This window comes from Nerophis lumbriciformis, linkage group LG09, assembly GCF_033978685.3.
Source record: "Nerophis lumbriciformis linkage group LG09, RoL_Nlum_v2.1, whole genome shotgun sequence".
NCBI classification, from domain to species: Eukaryota; Metazoa; Chordata; class Actinopteri; order Syngnathiformes; family Syngnathidae; genus Nerophis; species Nerophis lumbriciformis.
Genome location: NC_084556.2, coordinates 51,747,409 through 51,766,433, shown reverse-complemented (window position 1 = coordinate 51,766,433; position 19,025 = coordinate 51,747,409). Strand labels below are relative to the sequence as shown.

The 19,025-nt window shown below is 39.0% G+C and overlaps 1 protein-coding gene across 1 annotated transcript; it reads right to left on the bottom strand.

Annotated features, from left to right (window-relative positions):
• Positions 1 to 3,767: 3,767 nt before the first annotated feature.
• Positions 3,768 to 11,924, bottom strand: LOC140679015 (leucine-rich repeat-containing protein 19-like). Its single transcript, XM_072913753.1, has 3 exons — positions 11,837 to 11,924; positions 4,957 to 5,131; positions 3,768 to 4,836 (listed from the first exon to the last, which is right to left on the bottom strand). Exons 2-3 carry the CDS (start codon positions 5,120 to 5,122, stop codon positions 4,460 to 4,462), a joined length of 543 nt encoding a protein of 180 aa, XP_072769854.1. The 5' UTR covers positions 5,123 to 5,131; positions 11,837 to 11,924; the 3' UTR covers positions 3,768 to 4,459.
• Positions 11,925 to 19,025: the final 7,101 nt, after the last annotated feature.

Sequence of the window (19,025 nt, the reverse complement as noted above, 5' to 3'; positions counted from 1 at the left end):
ACTTAGATTGGTCACATCTAGTCTTAGAATTAGATTGGTCAGATGCAGTATGATACTTAGAATGGTCAGATCTAGTCTCAGACTTATATTGGTCACATCTAGTCTTAGATTGGTCACATCCAGTCTTAGACTTAGAATGGTCAGATGAAATCTCAAACTTAGATTGATCAGATCTAGTCTTAGACTTAGATTGGTCACATCTAGTCTTAGATTGGTCACATCTAGTCTTAGAATTAGATTGGTCAGATGCAGTATGAGACTTAGAATGATCAGATCTAGTCCCAGACTTAGATTGGTCACATCTAGTCTTAGATTGGTCAGATCCAGTCTTAGACTTACAATGGTCAGATGTAGTCTCAGACTTAGATTGGTCACATCTAGTCTTAGATTGGTCACATCCAGTCATAGACTTGGAATGGTCAGATGTAGTCTCAAACGTATCCAGTCTTAAACTTAGAATGGTCAGATGTAGTCTCAAACTTAGATTGGCCAGATTTAGTCTTAGACTTAGATTGGTCACATCCAGTCTTAGATTGGTCACATCCAGTCTTAGACTTAGAATGGTCAGATGGAATCTCAAACTTAGATTGATCAGATCTAGTCTTAGACTTAGATTGGTCACATCCAGTCTTAGACATAGAATGGTCAGATGAAATCTCAAACTTAGATTGATCAGATCTAGTCTTAGACTTAGATTGGTCACATCTAGTCTTAGATTGCTCAGATCCAGTCTTAGACTTAGAATGGTCAGATGTAGTCTCAAACTTAGATTGGTCAGATCTAGTCTTAGACTTAGATTGGTCACATCTAGTCTTAGACTTAGATTGGTCACATCTAGTCTTAGACTTAGAATGATCAGATCTAGTCCAAGACTTAGATTGGTCACATCTAGTCTTAGATTGGTCAGATCCAGTCTTAGACTTACAATGGTCAGATGTAGTCTCAGAGTTAGATTGGTCACATCTAGTCTTAGATTGGTCACATCCAGTCATAGACTTGGAATGGTCAGATGTAGTCTCAAACGTATCCAGTCTTAAACTTAGAATGGTCAGATGTAGTCTCAAACTTAGATTGGCCAGATTTAGTTTTAGACTTAGATTGGTCACATCCAGTCTTAGATTGGTCACATCCAGTCTTAGACTTAGAATGGTCAGATGTAGTCTCAAACTTAGATTGGTCAGATCTAGTCTTAGACTTAGATTGGTCATATCTAGTCTTAGAATTAGATTGGTCAGATGCAGTATGAGACTTTGAATGGTCAGATGAAATCGCAAACTTAGATTGATCAGATCTAGTCTTAGACTTAGATTGGTCACATCTAGTCTTAGATTGGTCACATCTAGTCTTAGAATTAGATTGGTCAGATGCAGTATGAGACTTTGAATGGTCAGATCTAGTCTCAGACTTAGATTGGTCACATCTAGTCTTAGATTGGTCACATCCAGTCTTAGACTTAGAATGGTCAGATGTAGTCTCCAACTTAGATTGGTCAGATCTCGTCTTAGACTTAGATTGTTCACATCTAGTCTTAGATTGGTCACATCCAGTCATAGACTTGGAATGGTCAGATGTAGTCTCAAACGTATCCAGTCTTAGACTTAGAATGGTCAGATGTAGTCTCAAACTTAGATTGGTCAGATCTAGTCTTAGACTTAGATTGGTCACATTTAGTCTTAGAATTAGATTGGTCAAATGTAGTATGAGACTTAGAATGGTCAGATCTAGTCCCAGACTTAGATTGGTCACATTTAGTCTTAGATTGCTCAGATCCAGTCTTAGACTTAGAATGGTCAGATGTAGTCTCAAACTTAGATTGGTCAGATCTAGTCTTAGACTTAGATTGGTCACATCTAGTCTTAGAATTAGATTGGTCAGATGCAGTATGATACTTAGAATGGTCAGATCTAGTCTCAGACTTATATTGGTCACATCTAGTCTTAGATTGGTCACATCCAGTCTTAAACTTAGAATGGTCAGATGAAATCTCAAACTTAGATTGATTAGATCTAGTCTTAGACTTAGATTGGTCACATCTAGTCTTAGATTGGTCACATCTAGTCTTAGAATTAGATTGGTCAGATGCAGTATGAGACTTAGAATGGTCAGATCTAGTCTCAGGCTTAGATTGGTCACATCCAGTCTTAGACTTAGAATGGTCAGATGTAGTCTCAAATTTAGATTGGTCAAATCTAGTCTTAGACTTAAATTGGTCACATCTAGTCTTAGATTGGTCACATTTAGTCTTAGATTGGTCACATCTAGTCTTAGAATTAGATTGGTCAGATGCAGTATGAGACTTAGATTGGCCAGATCTAGTCTCAGACTTAGATTGGTCACTTCTAGTCTTAGATTGGTCACATCCAGTCTTAGACTTACAATGGTCAGATGTAGTCTCAAACTTAGATTGGTTAAATCTAGTTTTAGACTTAGATTGGTCACATCTAGTCTTAGACTTAGATTGGTCACATTTAGTCTTAGAATTAGATCGGTCAGATGTAGTATGATACTTAGAATGGTCAGATCTAGTCTCAGACTTAGATTGGTCACATCTAGTCTTAGATTGGTCAGATCCAGTCTTAGACTTAGAATGGTCAGATGTAGACTCAAACTTAGATTGGTCAGATCTAGTCTTAGACTTAGATTGGTCACATCTAGTCTTAGATTGGTCACATCCAGTCTTAGACTTAGAATGGTCAGATGAAATCTCAAACTTAGATTGATCAGATCTAGTCTTAGACTTAGATTGGTCACATCTAGTCTTAGATTGGTCACATCTAGTCTTAGAATTAGATTGGTCAGATGCAGTATGAGACTTTGAATGGTCAGATCTAGTCTCAGACTTAGATTGGTCACATTTAGTCTTAGATTGCTCAGATCCAGTCTTAGACTTAGAATGGTCAGATGTAGTCTCAAACTTAGATTGGTCAGATCTAGTCTTAGACTTAGATTGGTCACATCTAGTCTTAGAATTAGATTGGTCAGATGCAGTATGATACTTAGAATGGTCAGATCTAGTGTCAGACTTATATTGGTCACATCTAGTCTTAGATTGGTCACATCCAGTCTTAAACTTAGAATGGTCAGATGAAATCTCAAACTTAGATTGATTAGATCTAGTCTTAGACTTAGATTGGTCACATCTAGTCTTAGATTGGTCACATCTAGTCTTAGAATTAGATTGGTCAGATGCAGTATGAGACTTAGAATGGTCAGATCTAGTCTCAGGCTTAGATTGGTCACATCCAGTCTTAGACTTAGAATGGTCAGATGTAGTCTCAAATTTAGATTGGTCAAATCTAGTCTTAGACTTAAATTGGTCACATCTAGTCTTAGATTGGTCACATTTAGTCTTAGATTGGTCACATCTAGTCTTAGACTTAGATTGGTCAGATGCAGTATGAGACTTAGATTGGTCAGATCTAGTCTCAGACTTAGATTGGTCACTTCTAGTCTTAGATTGGTCACATCCAGTCTTAGACTTACAATGGTCAGATGTAGTCTCAAACTTAGATTGGTTAAATCTAGTTTTAGACTTAGATTGGTCACATCTAGTCTTAGACTTAGATTGGTCACATTTAGTCTTAGAATTAGATCGGTCAGATGTAGTATGATACTTAGAATGGTCAGATCTAGTCTCAGACTTAGATTGGTCACATCTAGTCTTAGATTGGTCAGATCCAGTCTTAGACTTAGAATGGTCAGATGTAGACTCAAACTTAGATTGGTCAGATCTAGTCTTAGACTTAGATTGGTCACATCTAGTCTTAGATTGGTCACATCCAGTCTTAGACTTTGATTGGTCAGATGCAGTATGAGACTTAGAATGGTCAGATCTAGTCTCAGACTTAGATTGGTCACATCTAGTCTTAGATTGGTCACATCCTGTCTTAGACTTAGAATGGTCAGATGTAGTCTCAAACTTAGATTGGTCAAATCTAGTCTTAGACTTAGATTGGTCACATCTAGTCTTAGATTGGTCACATCCAGTCATAGACTTAGAATGGTCAGATGTAGTCTCAAACTTAGATTGGTCAAATCTAGTCTTAGACTTAGATTGGTCACATTAAGTCTTAGATTGGTCATATTTAGTCTTAGATTGGTCAGATCTAGTCTTAGAATTAGATTGATCAGATGTAGTATGAGACTTAGAATGGTCAGATCTATTCTCAGTCTTAGATTGGTCACATCCAGTCTTAGACTTAGAATGGTCAGATGTAGTTTCCAACTTAGATTGGTCAGATTTAGTCTTAGACTTAGTCTTAGTTTAAGACTAGATCTGACCAATGTAAGTCTATGTTCATGACTTGATGACGCCTACTCGGATGAGAGGGGAACGTTCTTTTAAGACAAACCAAACAGTCCAGTTGTGATGGATTGAAGGCCCTGAGACTACAAGGACCTGAATGACTGGACATATGTCCATGGATGTTCTCAAACTACTCTCCCTGTCCTTTGATTTTCACCCTATGGTGAACTGCAGATCCTCATCACTGTCCTCCATCCCGTACCCCTCCTCCTCTTCCCTCTGCGCCCGCTCTTTGTCCCCGGTCTGGATGTAGTTGTCTTCGATGAAGCCGTCGTCATCCTCCTCCGGCAGTCTCAGCACTCCGAGTCTGCCCGACACGCTGCTGGGGAAGGGCGCCCCCTCCTGGCCGTACTGGCTGACCCCGTCGGACTCCTGCAGCAGCGAGTGCCTGTAGCTGGCCAGGAAGCGGCGGAAGACGCGGAACTTGACGGCGGTCACGATGACGAGCGAAAGAGCGACGGCCGTGCCCAGTCCGGCCAGCAAATAGGACCACTCCATGGACTTAGGGCTGTCGTCTTCATTGGAAAGACCTTGGATGACAGACACAAAACTGTCAAGAGTACAATCAACCGGGTTCTCGTAAACTCGGTGTTATTGAGCTCAAAGTTCCACGCAGCTCGTCAAATACTCGCAGCTTACTTCCTGCTTACTTCTTGTGTCGGCGCCAGTCATGTTGGCCGGCTCTTCCTCCATCAGGAGGCGTCTTTGGGAGCCTCTCGGTGCCTCCGAGTCCTGCACGGATGCACATTGTGCTCTTCTCAGAGAGGCTTGACAAAAGGAGAGGAAGATAATGACGCTGCTGCTCCACTGGAACATTTCTGCAGCCTGCGAGAAAACCGAGCATGGGAAAAAAAACAAACAAAAACGTATTGACAGAGGAAAATGGAAGTGCCTCTTCATTAATTTCTGTTTCCATTACAAGGAAATATGGAGGCCAGTGAAAAGCATCTTGTTGATGACATTCTAGCCAAGGCCCTTTCTGAAGGTTTTGTAGTCAATAGTAGCTAAAGTGCACCAAACATGGAGTGTTTTGCACTTTTCCCATCATGCATTGTAACGGATTTAAATGGGTGTCATTTTGAATGTATTATGGTGCTTGGGTGTTTTTTTAATATCAGCTTGTGTGATTTGTGACTTACTGTGTTGATTTTTTTTGTTGGTTGCATTTGAAATTTTTTAGACCATGATTAGGGAAGGTTGTTTTGCTTGGTTCATATATTAAAATTCGGAAATAGACTTTCAGCACAATAGCAGACATACATTACAACAGCGTTTCTCAAAGTGTGGGGGGCGCCCCACTGGTGGGGAATAGAGACATGACAGGAACGGGAGGAAATTTCACTTGAAATTTTTTTTTAAAATTATTATATTCTTAGATTATTTTTTTTACTATGCTTTCATTTTCACACACTGTAAATCACTTTGTGATTCTGTCTGTGAAATCCGCTATATAAATAAATGGAAATTACCGGTACTTATTTTTACTGTAGGCTTTATATTTCTCGGTACGAGCGAAAGTTTGACAGACATAGCAACAGTAACTAATGGGGGCGGGGCTAAGCGGAACAAACTTTCGCGCAGATGGGTAGCAGGCTAATGTGTGGATCACAATTACACAAATATATACATTTGTGACTCGCACCTCAAAGGTCGTCGAGCCAGAGCCAGCGCCTGCAGAGAAACAAAAATGTGACGGGCACACACTGTGTCATTCACCGGGAAGCACTCGCGTCAAGGCAGCTCAGCCCCGAACTCAATGAGGTTTTAACAGATGTTGTGAGCGCGGTAAATTTGATCAAAACACGACCACTGAAAGTGCGACTGTTCTCTGCACTGTGTGAGGAAATGGGAGCTGATCATACAGCCGTGCTGTTTCACAGTGAAGCAAGGTGGCTCTCCTGGGGGAAAGTGCTGTCACTTGCCCTGTCTTGCCAAATGCATAGCTCCTCCTTTTTTTTGTTGCAAAGATTGCAAAGTGGCACTTTTATTGTATTTATTATTGAACTTGATGCAAGTTATTTGATTTATTATTGAACTTGATGCAGGTTATAACACTTTTTTTGATTTATTATTGAACTTGATGCAAGTTATAACACTTTTTTTTTATTTATTATTGAACTTGATGCAAGTTATAACACTTTTGTTTTATTTATTATTGAACTTGATGCAAGTTATAACACTTTTTTTTTTATTGAACTTGATGCAAGTTATAACATTTTTGTTTTATTTATTATTGAACTTGATGCAAGTTATAACACTTTTGTTTTATTTATTATTGAACTTGATGCAAGTTATAACACTTTTTTTGATTTATTATTGAACTTGATGCAAGTTATAACACTTTTTTTGATTTATTATTGAACTTGATGCAAGTTATAACACTTTTGTTTTATTTATTATTGAACTTGATGCAAGTTATAACACTTTTTTTGTATTGAACTTGATGCAAGTTATAACACTTTTGTTTTATTTATTATTGAACTTGATGCAAGTTATAACACTTTTTTTGATTTATTATTGAACTTGATGCAAGTTATAACACTTTCTTTGATTTATTATTGAACTTGATGCAAGTTAGAACACTTTTTTTGATTTATTATTGAACTTGATGCAAGTTATACCACTTTTGTTTTATTTATTATTGAACTTGATGCAAGTTATAACACTTTTTTTTTATTGAACTTGATGCAAGTTATAACACTTTTGTTTTATTTATTATTGAACTTGATGCAAGTTATAACACTTTTTTTGATTTATTATTGAACTTGATGCAAGTTATAACACTTTTTTTGATTTATTATTGAACTTGATGCAAGTTATAACACTTTTGTTTTATTTATTATTGAACTTGATGCAAGTTATAACACTTTTTTTGATTTATTATTGAACTTGATGCAAGTTATAACACTTTTTTTATTGAACTTGATGCAAGTTATAACACTTTTGTTTTATTTATTATTGAACTTGATGCAAGTTATAACACTTTTTTTTTATTATTGAACTTGATGCAAGTTATAACACTTTTTTTGATTTATTATTGAACTTGATGCAAGTTATAACACTTTTGTTTTATTCATTATTGAACTTGATGCAAGTTACAACACTTTTTTTGATTTATTATTGAACTTGATGCAAGTTATTTGATTTATTATTGAACTTGATGCAAGTTATAACACTTTTATTTGATTTATTATTGAACTCGATGCAAGTTATAACACTTTTTTTTAAATTATTGAACTTGATGCAAGTTATAACACTTCTGTTTTATTTATTATTGAACTTGATGCAAGTTATAACACTTTTTTTGATTTATTATTGAACTTGATGCAAGTTATAACACTTTTGTTTGATTTATTATTGAACTTGATGCAAGTTATAACACTTTTTTTGATATATTATTGAACTTGATGCAAGTTATAACACTTTTTTGGATTTATTATTGAACTTGATGCAAGTTATAACACTTTTTCTTTATTTATTATTGAACTTGATGCAAGTTATAACACTTTTTTGGATTTATTATTGAACTTGATGCAAGTTATTTGATTTATTATTGAACTTGATGCAAGTTATAACACTTTTATTTGATTTATTATTGAACTTGATGCAAGTTATAACACTTTTTTTTTTATTGAACTTGATGCAAGTTATAACACTTTTGTTTTATTTATTATTGAACTTGATGCAAGTTATAACACTTTTTTTGATTTATTATTGAACTTGATGCAAGTTATTTGATTAATTATTGAACTTGATGCAAGTTATAACACTTTTTTTGATTTATTATTGAACTTGATGCAAGTTATAACACTTTTTTTAATTTATTATTGAACTTGATGCAAGTTATAACACTTTTGTTTTATTTATTATTGAACTTGATGGAAGTTATTTTATTTATTATTGAACTTGATGCAAGTTATACCACAGCTGCACAGTTATTTTATTTATTATTGAACTTAATGTTATTTTATGTTATTGAGTTCGAATGTATACAACTTGATGTTCAATAAATTTGAAAATGTTAAAGCTTGGCATTAGCGCTCTGTTGGGGCGATGGAGGCAGGTGGGGCTTGAAAACTCCCCCTTGTCCAAAGTGGGGGATGACAAAAAAAGTTTGAGAACCACTGCATTACAAGGAGACAAATCTGGAAAGCTTTTAATGTATCCTGTCCACACATATGAACTGACCACCTGCATATTTTGGCCACATGTATGTACAGGCCACCTGCATATAGTGACCACCTGCATATTTTGGCCACATGTATGTACTGACCACCTGCATATAGTGACCACTTGCATATGTTGGCCACATGTATGTACTGACTACCTGCATATGTTGGCCACATGTATGTACTGACCACCTGCATATAGTGACCACTTGCATATGTTGGCCACATGTATGCACTGACCACCTGCATATAATGACCACCTGCATATTTTGGCCACATGTATGTACTGGCCACCTGCATATAGTGACCACCTGCATATTTTGGCCACATGTATGTACTGACCACCTGCATATAGTGACCACTTGCATATGTTGGCCACATGTATGCACTGACCACCTGCATATAGTGACCACCTGCATAATTTGGCCACATGTATGCACTGACCACCTGCATATAGTGACCACTTGCATATGTTGGCCACATGTATGTACTGACTACCTGCATATTTTGGCCACATGTATGTACTGACCACCTGCATATAGTGACCACTTGCATATGTTGGCCACATGTATGTACTGACTACCTGCATATGTTGGCCACATGTATGTACTGACCACCTGCATATAGTGACCACTTGCATATGTTGGCCACATGTATGCACTGACCACCTGCATATAATGACCACCTGCATATTTTGGCCACATGTATGTACTGGCCACCTGCATATAGTGACCACCTGCATATTTTGGCCACATGTATGTACTGACCACCTGCATATAGTGACCACTTGCATATGTTGGCCACATGTATGCACTGACCACCTGCATATAGTGACCACCTGCATAATTTGGCCACATGTATGCACTGACCACCTGCATATAGTGACCACCTGCATATAGTGACCACCTGCATATTTTGGCCACATGTATGTCCTGGCCACCTACATATAGTGACCATGTGTGTATAGTGACCTCTTGCATATAGTGACCACCTGTATATAGTGACCACTTGCTTATAGTGGCCTCCAGTATATGGTGACCACATGCATATAGTGACCACCTGCATATTTTGGGCACATGTATGTACTGACCACCTGCATATTTGGGCCACATGTATGTACTGACCACCTGCATATAGTGACCACCTGCATATTTTGGCCACATGTATGTACTGACCACCTGCATATAGTGACCACCTGCATATTTTGGCCACATGTATGTACTGGCCACTTGCATATAGTGACCATGTGTGTATAGTGACCTCCTGCATATAGTAACCACCTGTATATTTTGACCACATGTATGTACTGGCCACCTGCATATTTTAGCCACATGTATGTACTGACCACCTGCATATAGTGACCATGTGTGTATAGTGACCTCCTGCATATAGTGACCACCTGTATATAGTGACCACCTGCATATAGTGGCCACCTGTATATAGTGACCACCTGCATATAGTGGCCACCTGTATATAGTGACCACCTGCATATAGAGGCCACTTGTATATAGTGACCACCTGCATATAGTGACCACCAGCATATAGTGACCACCTGCATATAGAGGCCACATGTATATAGTGACCACCTCTATATATTGACCACCTGCATATAGTGACCACCTGCATATAGTGACCACCAGCATATAGTGACCACCTGCATATAGTGACCACCAGCATATACTGACCACCTGCATATAGTGACCACCAGCATATACTGACCACCTGCATATAGTGACCACCAGCATATAGTGACCGCCTGCATATAGTGGCCACCTGTATATAGTGACCACCTGCATATAGTGACCACAGCCTATTTTGGCCACATGTATGTACTGGCCACATGCATATGACCATGTGTGTATAGTGACCTCATGCACAATCATGGCACCCACCTGTTCCCAATTAGCCTGCACACCTGTGGGATGTTCCAATTAAGTGTTTGATGAGCATTCCTCAACTTTATCAGTATTTATTGCCACCTTTCCCAACTTCTTTGTCACGTGTTGCTGGCATCAAATTCTAAAGTTAATGATTATTTGCAATAACAAAATTTTTTTTTTATCAGTTTGAACATCAAATATGTTGTCTTTGTAGCATATTCAACTGAATATGGGTTGAAAAGGATTTGCAAATCATTGTATTCCGTTTATATTTACATCTAACACAATTTCCCAACTCATATGGAAACGGGGTTTGCAATACGAATCCGCCAGTAGACTCGCGCTAAAAAGGTCGACGGGGAGAAGACGCTGTCAAAGTGGAGGCACGTAAACAAGACAAAACGACACATTCTAAGTTAAAAAGTTAAAGTTAAAGTACCAATGATTGTCACACACACACTAGGTGTGGCGAGATTATTCTCTGCATTTGACCCATCACCCTTGATCACCCCCTGGGAGGTGAGGGGAGCAGTGGGCAGCAGCGGTGGCCGCGCCCGGGAATCATTTTGGTGATTTAACCCCCAATTCCAACCCTTGATGCTGAGTGCCAAGCAGGGAGGTAATGGGTCCCATTTTTATAGTCTTTGGTATGACTCGGCCGGGATTTGAACTCACAACCTACCGATCTCAGGGCGGACACTCTAACCACTAGGCCACTGAGTAGGTCTGAAGAGAAAGCGACTTGAAGATGGTCTGTAAAACATCACCTATGCAACATTTTGACCATCATTAGACCAGTGTTTACATGTAGGAAATAAATCCTAATAGGACCCCTTTAATGCGCCTTATGGGCCCAAAAATACACAATTCTTCTCTTATTGCGGAACCTTTGTTAGGATTCATGTGTTTTAGAATTGTCATGACTTGGACAATGGTGTTTTTGTTTTCCCAAGATGCAAGAGAATTTGGATCGGACATGGCTTGAAGGTGGGTACATGATTTATTTATCCAAAAATAAATAAACGAAAAGCGCGCACTTTGGCGGAGGTAAAAAAAACTTGGCGAATGAAAACAAAACTTGCACAAAGGCAGAAACTGAACACGAAATGAAAACACTTGCTGTGGCTTGAAACGAGGGGATAGCAGGTTTAGAAAAGATATGACTCCAGGACGAACAACAGAAAATGAAAAGCTTAAATAACACAGACATGATTAACGAAAACAGGTGCGTGACTCAAAACATGAAACAGGTGCGTGACGTGACAGGTGAAAACTAATGGTTGCTATGGTGACAAACAAGAGTGCACAATGAGTCTAAACGTGGAACAGGTGAAACTAATGGGTAATCATGCAAACAAGACAAGGGAGTGAAAAGCCAGAAACTAAACAAAACATGACTTAAAACAAAACATGATTACACAGACATGACAAGAATGAACAAACACACTTAAACACACAGGTGGCAACTAAGCCTGACTTACCTTTCAGGGAAAGATCTCGTCTAGAAGTATTCTCAAGGTTCCTGCTCCAGACTTTAAGACTTGTGTTTTCTTCCTGCCTCGCCGCTCCTTCTGAGGACGAAGAATGTTGACGATCAAAGGTTGCAGCAGACGCCATAATGCTGCAGCGTGACCTTAAGCCACAGGTGTTAATGAATAACCTGATTTTGCGTTGGGCATTTTTCAACAGCCTTGTGCTTTCTCTCTGCCCCTGTGTTTTCTTGACTCCGCCATGTTTGAGGGTGTCTAATTGCGTCATGGATTTACCGGTATTTGTCTTTTCGCTCTCAACTGAGTGTTGTCGAAGGACGGAACCATATGACTAATTCATCCCTCTGCAGACCATTAGTGATCACATTGGAACCACTGAAAACACGCATGTGGAATAGTGCAGAGGTTGGTAATCGTTTTGACCTTGGGGGGCCCGACCTTTCCGGTACAGAGGGGCCGACCGAGTCGGATTGCTTACTTTTGATTTGATTTGTATTCAATAACCATACTTGCCAACCTTGAGACCTCCGATTTCGGGAGGTGGGGGGAGGGGTGGGCGTGGTCGGGGTGGGACGGGGGCGTGGCTAAACGGGGAGGAGTATATTTACAGCTAGAATTCACCAAGTCAAGTATTTCCTATATATATATATATATATATAGGAAATACTTGACGTTCAGTGATATCTAGCTATATATATATATATATATATATATATATATATATATATATATATATATATATATATATATATATTATTATATATGTATATATACATATTAGAGATGCGCGGATAGGCAATTATTTCATCCGCAACCGCATCAGAAAGTCGTCAACCATCCGCCATCCACCCGACCTAACATTTGATCAGAACCGCACCCGCCCGCACCCGCCCGTTGTTATATATCTAATATAGACGATGCAAGGCATTAGTGAGGTTATAAAGCTTTTGCCTGTTAAAGAAAGGAGACTGATCCAATGCAGCACAGACATTCGCGTGCCACGCTGACACGACCCAGACGCACACCAGTGCGCAATCATATGGGAGCCGCGCTGAGCGCACCTCCAAGCGCGTCTCGCTGCCGGCGACGGCCGGGTATATGGGCCCGACGCTCCAGCGCCATCCATTTTCAGGGCTAGTTGTTTCGGCAGGTGGGTTGTTACACACTCCTTAGCGTGTTCCGACTTCCATGGCCACCGTCCTGCTGTCTATATCAACCAGGGTGAGCCCCACCCCTTTCGTGAGCGCACTGCGCGCGAAGTGACCCCTGTTACGCGCCCCCGGCAACAGGGGTGGCGGGCAGGTAAGCTGCGCGGGCGGAGCGTGCGGAGTGACCCCTGTTACGTACGAGCCCCCGGCCACGGGGGTGGATGGGCAGGTAAGCTGCTTACCTGCTGCGCGTGACGCCGGCTGCGGCGAAGGCGGACGAGGCGGGGTGTCGGTGCGGTGGGCGCGGTGGTGACCCTGGACGTGCGTCGGGCCCTTCTCGCGGATCGCCTCAGCTACGGCTCCCGGTGGGGCCCTCTCGGGGGAAGGGGCCTCGGTCCCGGACCCCGGCGAGGCGTCCCTTCTCTGCTCCGTAAAAGTGTCCATCTCTTTTCTTTTTTTTTCTTCTGTTGTGGCATATGCTGCAGGTGCCTGCTCGTTTTTCGTATGTGGGTAACAACATTTAACTATGTATATATATTTCCCAATTGGTTTAACTGCCACCCGCCTGAATCTATTTAGAATCTAATTTTTTTTTATTTTAACCGCCCGACCCGACCCGCGGATAAAATCTAATTTTTTTTAATTTCATCCGCCCGATCCGCGGATAATCCGCGGACTCCGCGGTTGTGTATATATATATACATATATATATATATATATATATATATATATATATATATATATATATATATATATATATATATATATATATATATATATATATATATATATATATATATATATATATAAAATAAATACTTGAATTTCAGTGTTCATTTATTTACACATATACACACACATAACACTCATCTACTCATTGTTGAGTTAAGGGTTGAATTGTCCATTCTTGTTCTATTCTCTGTCACTATTTTTCGAACCATGCTGAACACCCTCTCTGATGATGCATTGATGTGTGGCACGCACAAAAGTGCTTTCATCAAATGCACTAGATGGCAGTATTGTCCTGTTTTAAGAGTGTCACAACATTGCTGTTTACGGCAGACGAACTGCTTTACGGTATACAAAAAAGTGACTGCTGTTGTTGTGTGTTGTTGCCGCGCTGGGAGGACGTTAATGAAACTGCCTAACAATAAACCCACATAAGAAACCAAGAACTCGCCCTCCATCATTCTATAGTTATAACGTGATTGGGCAGGTACGCTTTTTTATATTGTGGAGGACCTGAATCCGCCTGAATTTCGGGAGATTTTCGGGAGAAAATTTGTCCCGGGAGGTTTTCGGGAGAGGCGCTGAATTTCGGGAGTCTCCCGGAAAATCCGGGAGAGTTGGCAAGTATGTCAATAACTCAGTGGGACAGTACGGGAAAAATAGTTCAATAATTGCTTACGTTTGTCATTACTTAGTTAACATTTTAAATGAATAAACACGTGTTATTTAAAATGTCATTAATTAAATGTACAATTATATGTATTCAACTATTTCATTAGGTATTTCAATATTTGTTTACATATTTAATTATGTTGTGATTAATTTATTTCTTAATTGAAATAAAAGTTTTAATTAATTAATTATTTCACAATTTCAGTACTCATTTCATGTTTTCATTATGTCATTATTTAATTGTTTTACGATGTACTCAAATACTCAATTCATTATCCGAATATAATATGCAACAATTATAGACCATATTTTTCTGACTATAAGTCGCACTTAAAATCGACAATGCGCCTTATAACCCGGCTCGCCTAATTTACGGAATAATTTTGGTCGTGCTTACCAACCTCGAAGCTATTTTATTTGGTACATGGTGAAATGATAAGTGTGAGCAGTAGATGGCAGTCACACATAAGAGATACGTGTAGACTGCAATATGATGGCAGTCAAACATAAGAGATTTTTTCTTCAACTTTGGTTGTTTTTAAAGGGCTTTATGAATAAAGTTGGTATGGTATGGTTTATGTGTAGACTGCAATATGACTCAAGTAAACAACACCAAAATGATACATGTTCCATTGAAAATATAGAACATTACACACGCCGCTCAAAAACCTATCAAAATGTTTTAGTAGGACTTTGGTAAGCTGCCCCCTCCATGTTCGAACTGCTCCCACAGTGGAGTGTTTTAAGTCTCGTCTTGAGACCCACTTTTATTCTTTGGCTTTTAACACTACGTGAGTTGTGTGGTCCTCTGTTGTCCTCTGTGTTTTAAAATTTTGATTTCTATTTACTGTTTTAATTGGTTTTACCCTTTAAAATTGTTTTTAATCATATTTATTTTTATATTGTTTTTAATTGTGTTTAATATTGTTGTGCAGCACTTTGGAAACATTTTGTTGTTTAAATGTGCTATATAAATAAAGTGGATTGGATATATATATATATATATATATATATATATATATATATATATATATATATATATATATATATATATATATCAACATGCTCAAAATGATACAATCAGTCAAATTCAAGCCAATCCGCAACCCACTCCTCACCAAGTTGAAAAATGACAAGGAGCGCATCAAGAAAGTAAACAACCTCATCATAGCTGCCGATAAAACCACAAACTTCTACAGAATGGACATACCAGAACATCACACCTTACTGGACAGAAGCATCACCAAATCATACAAAAAAGCACAACCCAACACCTTACAGAACATCCACCTGGAAAATAAAAGGATCGCGGCTGAACTGGACATTGAGCAGCAACCACCCACCCACCACCACGAAAAGAATACCTACCGGAATTAATAAAAGGCTATCGATGCTGTCATCTAGCAAAGCTGAATTTGACCAACCAACCCCCCCGTACCAAAAAGCCCTTGATGAAAGCGGATACAATTTCACCCTCACCTATGAACCCACGCCAGGAAACCAGCCAAAAAAGAACAGAAAACGAAACGACATCATCTGGTACAACCCCCCATACAGCAAAAACGTCTCAACTAACATTGGACACAAATTCCTCAATCTGATTGACAAACACTTTCCCAAAGACAACACCCTAAGAAAAGTATTCAACAAGAACAACATTAAATTGAGCTACAGTTGTATGAACAATATACGACAAATCATCTCAAACCACAACAAAACAATTTCAAATGAGCCGTCGGCCCCCAGACAGAGCGACTCCAAAACCAACAAAGGCTGTAACTGTCGAAAGAAACCTGATTGCCCTCTCAACGGGGGGTGCTTACAAACATCAGTTGTCTACCAATCTAAGGTAACACGCAAGGACATTAACACATCCGACACATATGTAGGATTAACCGAGGGAGAATTCAAAACCAGATGGAACAATCACAAGGCTTCTTTCAGGAACCAAAACCTGCGGAAAATACCACAGAACTCAGCAAACACATTTGGGACCTCAAAGACAATAATGTTGAATATTCAATAACATGGCAAATTCTTGCATCCAGCACACCTTACAATAGTGGTAATAAAAGATGCAACCTATGCTTGAAAGAGAAACTGTTTATTATTTACCGTCCAGACCTGTCATCCCTCAACAAGCGCAGCGAAATTGTAACAGCATGCCGCCACAGACGGAAACACCTCCTAGGTAACACATGAGCCAATCACCACGCCCCTACGCCAGCCTGTACCCACCCACTCTGTGCCCTATATAAACCATGGTATGTGAATGCTCCCATTAAAATCTCCTGATGATTGAGGGAACCCCCCCTCATGAAACAGGCCTGTAGAAATGAAATAGTCTTGTGATTTTTTTCCCCACACATACATATATATATATATATATATATATATATATATATATATATATATATATATATATATATATATATATATATATATACATATATATATATATATATATATATATACAGTATATATATACTGTATATAGACCCCTGACTCATACGGTCCTTGTTTGTAATACAGTCTACCACGTGGGGATGGCGTGGCACGGTTGGGAGAGTGGCTGTGCCGGCAACCTGAGGGTTCCTGGTTCAAACCCCCAGCTTCTACCACCCTAGTCACTTCCGTTGTGTCCTTGAGCAAGACACTTCACCCTTGCTCCTGATGGGTCCTGGTTAGGGCCTTGCATGGCAGCTCCCGCCATCAGTGTGTGAATGTGTGGGTGAATGGGTGAATGTGGAAATAGTGTCAAAGCGCTTTGCATACCTTGAAAGTAGAAAAGTGCAATAATTTCTTTGCAGAAACGTTATTCTTGTTAAAAACTATTTTAAAATGTTGCTGGTTTTTTGAGCCCAGACCAAAATAATTTGATTTAAATCCTAAATTTGGGTGACATCGCCAACATTATTTTCCATTCCTACTTTGTTTACTTCCTTGACAACTTCCTTGAAGCCATCCATCCATTTTCTATCGATGTTTCTCCAGCAACTAAAATGCGTCAAACATATTACCCATCAGGCCTAGTATATTTTCGAATTGTGTATGGTACTATCAGACCTGGTTTTTTGAGCCCAGAACAGATTAATTGGATGTCAATTTTAAACGTCGGTGACATCATCGCCAACAATATTTTTTCATGTTTTATATATTAACCCACAAAGGACATACTTAAATGCTATATCTGTCATGTCTGTGTAATCATGTTTTGTTTTAAGTCATGTTTTGTTTAGTTTCTGGCTTTTCACTCCCTTGTCTTGTTTGCATGATTACCCATTAGTTTCACCTGTTCCACGTTTGGACTCATTGTGCACTCTTGTTTGTCACCATAGCAACCCATTAGTTTTCACCTGTCACGTCACGCACCTGTTTCACGTTTTGAGTCACGCACCTGTTTTCGTTAATCATGTCTGATCTAGCATAATAGTGTGAGAGTCCAGTCCATAGTGGATCGAACATAATATTGTGAGAGTCCAGTCTATAGTTGATCTAGCATAATAGTGTGAGAGTCCAGTCCATAGTGGATCTAACATAAAATTGTGAGATTCCAGTCCATACTGGATCTAACATAATATTGTGAGTCCAGTCCATAGTGGATCTAACATAATAGTGAGAGTCCAGTCCATAGTGGATCTAACATAATATTGTGAGTGTCCAGTCCCTAGTGGATCGAACATAATATTGTGAGAGTCCAGTCTATAGTTGATCTAGCATAATAGTGTGAGAGTCCAGTCCATAGTGGATCTAACATAAAATTGTGAGATTCCAGTCCATAGTGGATCTAACATAATATTGTGAGTCCAGTCCATAGTGGATCTAACATAATAGTGAGAGTCCAGTCCATAGTGGATCTAACATAATATTGTGAGTGTCCAGTCCATAGTGGATCGAACATAATATTGTGAGAGTCCAGTCTATAGTTGATCTAGCATAATAGTGTGAGAGTCCAGTCCATAGTGGATCTAACATAAAATTGTGAGATTCCAGTCCATAGTGGATCTAACATAATATTGTGAGTCCAGTCCATAGTGGATCTAACATAATATTGTGAGAGTCCAGTCTATAGTGGATCTAACATAATAGTGTGAGTCCAGTCCATTGTGGATCTAGCATAATAGTGGGAGTCCAGTCCATAGTGGATCTAACATAATAGTGTGAGAGTCCAGTCCATAGTGGATCTAACATAATATTGTGAGAGTCCAGTCCATAGTGGATCTAACATAATATTATGAGAGTCCAGTCCATAGTGGATCTAACATAATAGTGTGAGTCCAGTCCATAGTGGATCTAACATAATAGTGTGAGTCCAGTCCATAGTGGATCTAACATAATATAGTGAAAGTCCAGTCCATAGTGGATCTAACATAATATTGTGAGAGTCCAGTCCATAGTGGATCTAACATAATATTGTGAGAGTCCAGTCCATAGTGGATCTAACATAATAGTGTGAGTCCAGTTCATAGTGGATCTAACATAATAGTGTGAGTCCAGTCCATAGTGGATCTAACATTATATTGTGAGTCCAGTCCATAGTTTCACGTTTTGAGTCACGCACCTGTTTTCGTTAAACATGTCTGTTATTTAAGCTTTTCATTTTCTGTTGTTCGCCCTGACGACCTCACCAC

What these genes read in the sequence shown, in the direction of transcription:
- LOC140679015 (XM_072913753.1), bottom strand. Translation starts at nt 5,122, where the DNA reads ATGTTCCAGTGGAGCAGCAGCGTCATTATCTTCCTCTCCTTTTGTCAA. An exon ending in GACTGGCGCCGACACAAGAA is followed by an intron (nt 4,837 to 4,956) that starts GTAAGCAGGAAG and finishes CTGTCATCCAAG; the next exon opens with GTCTTTCCAATGAAGACGAC.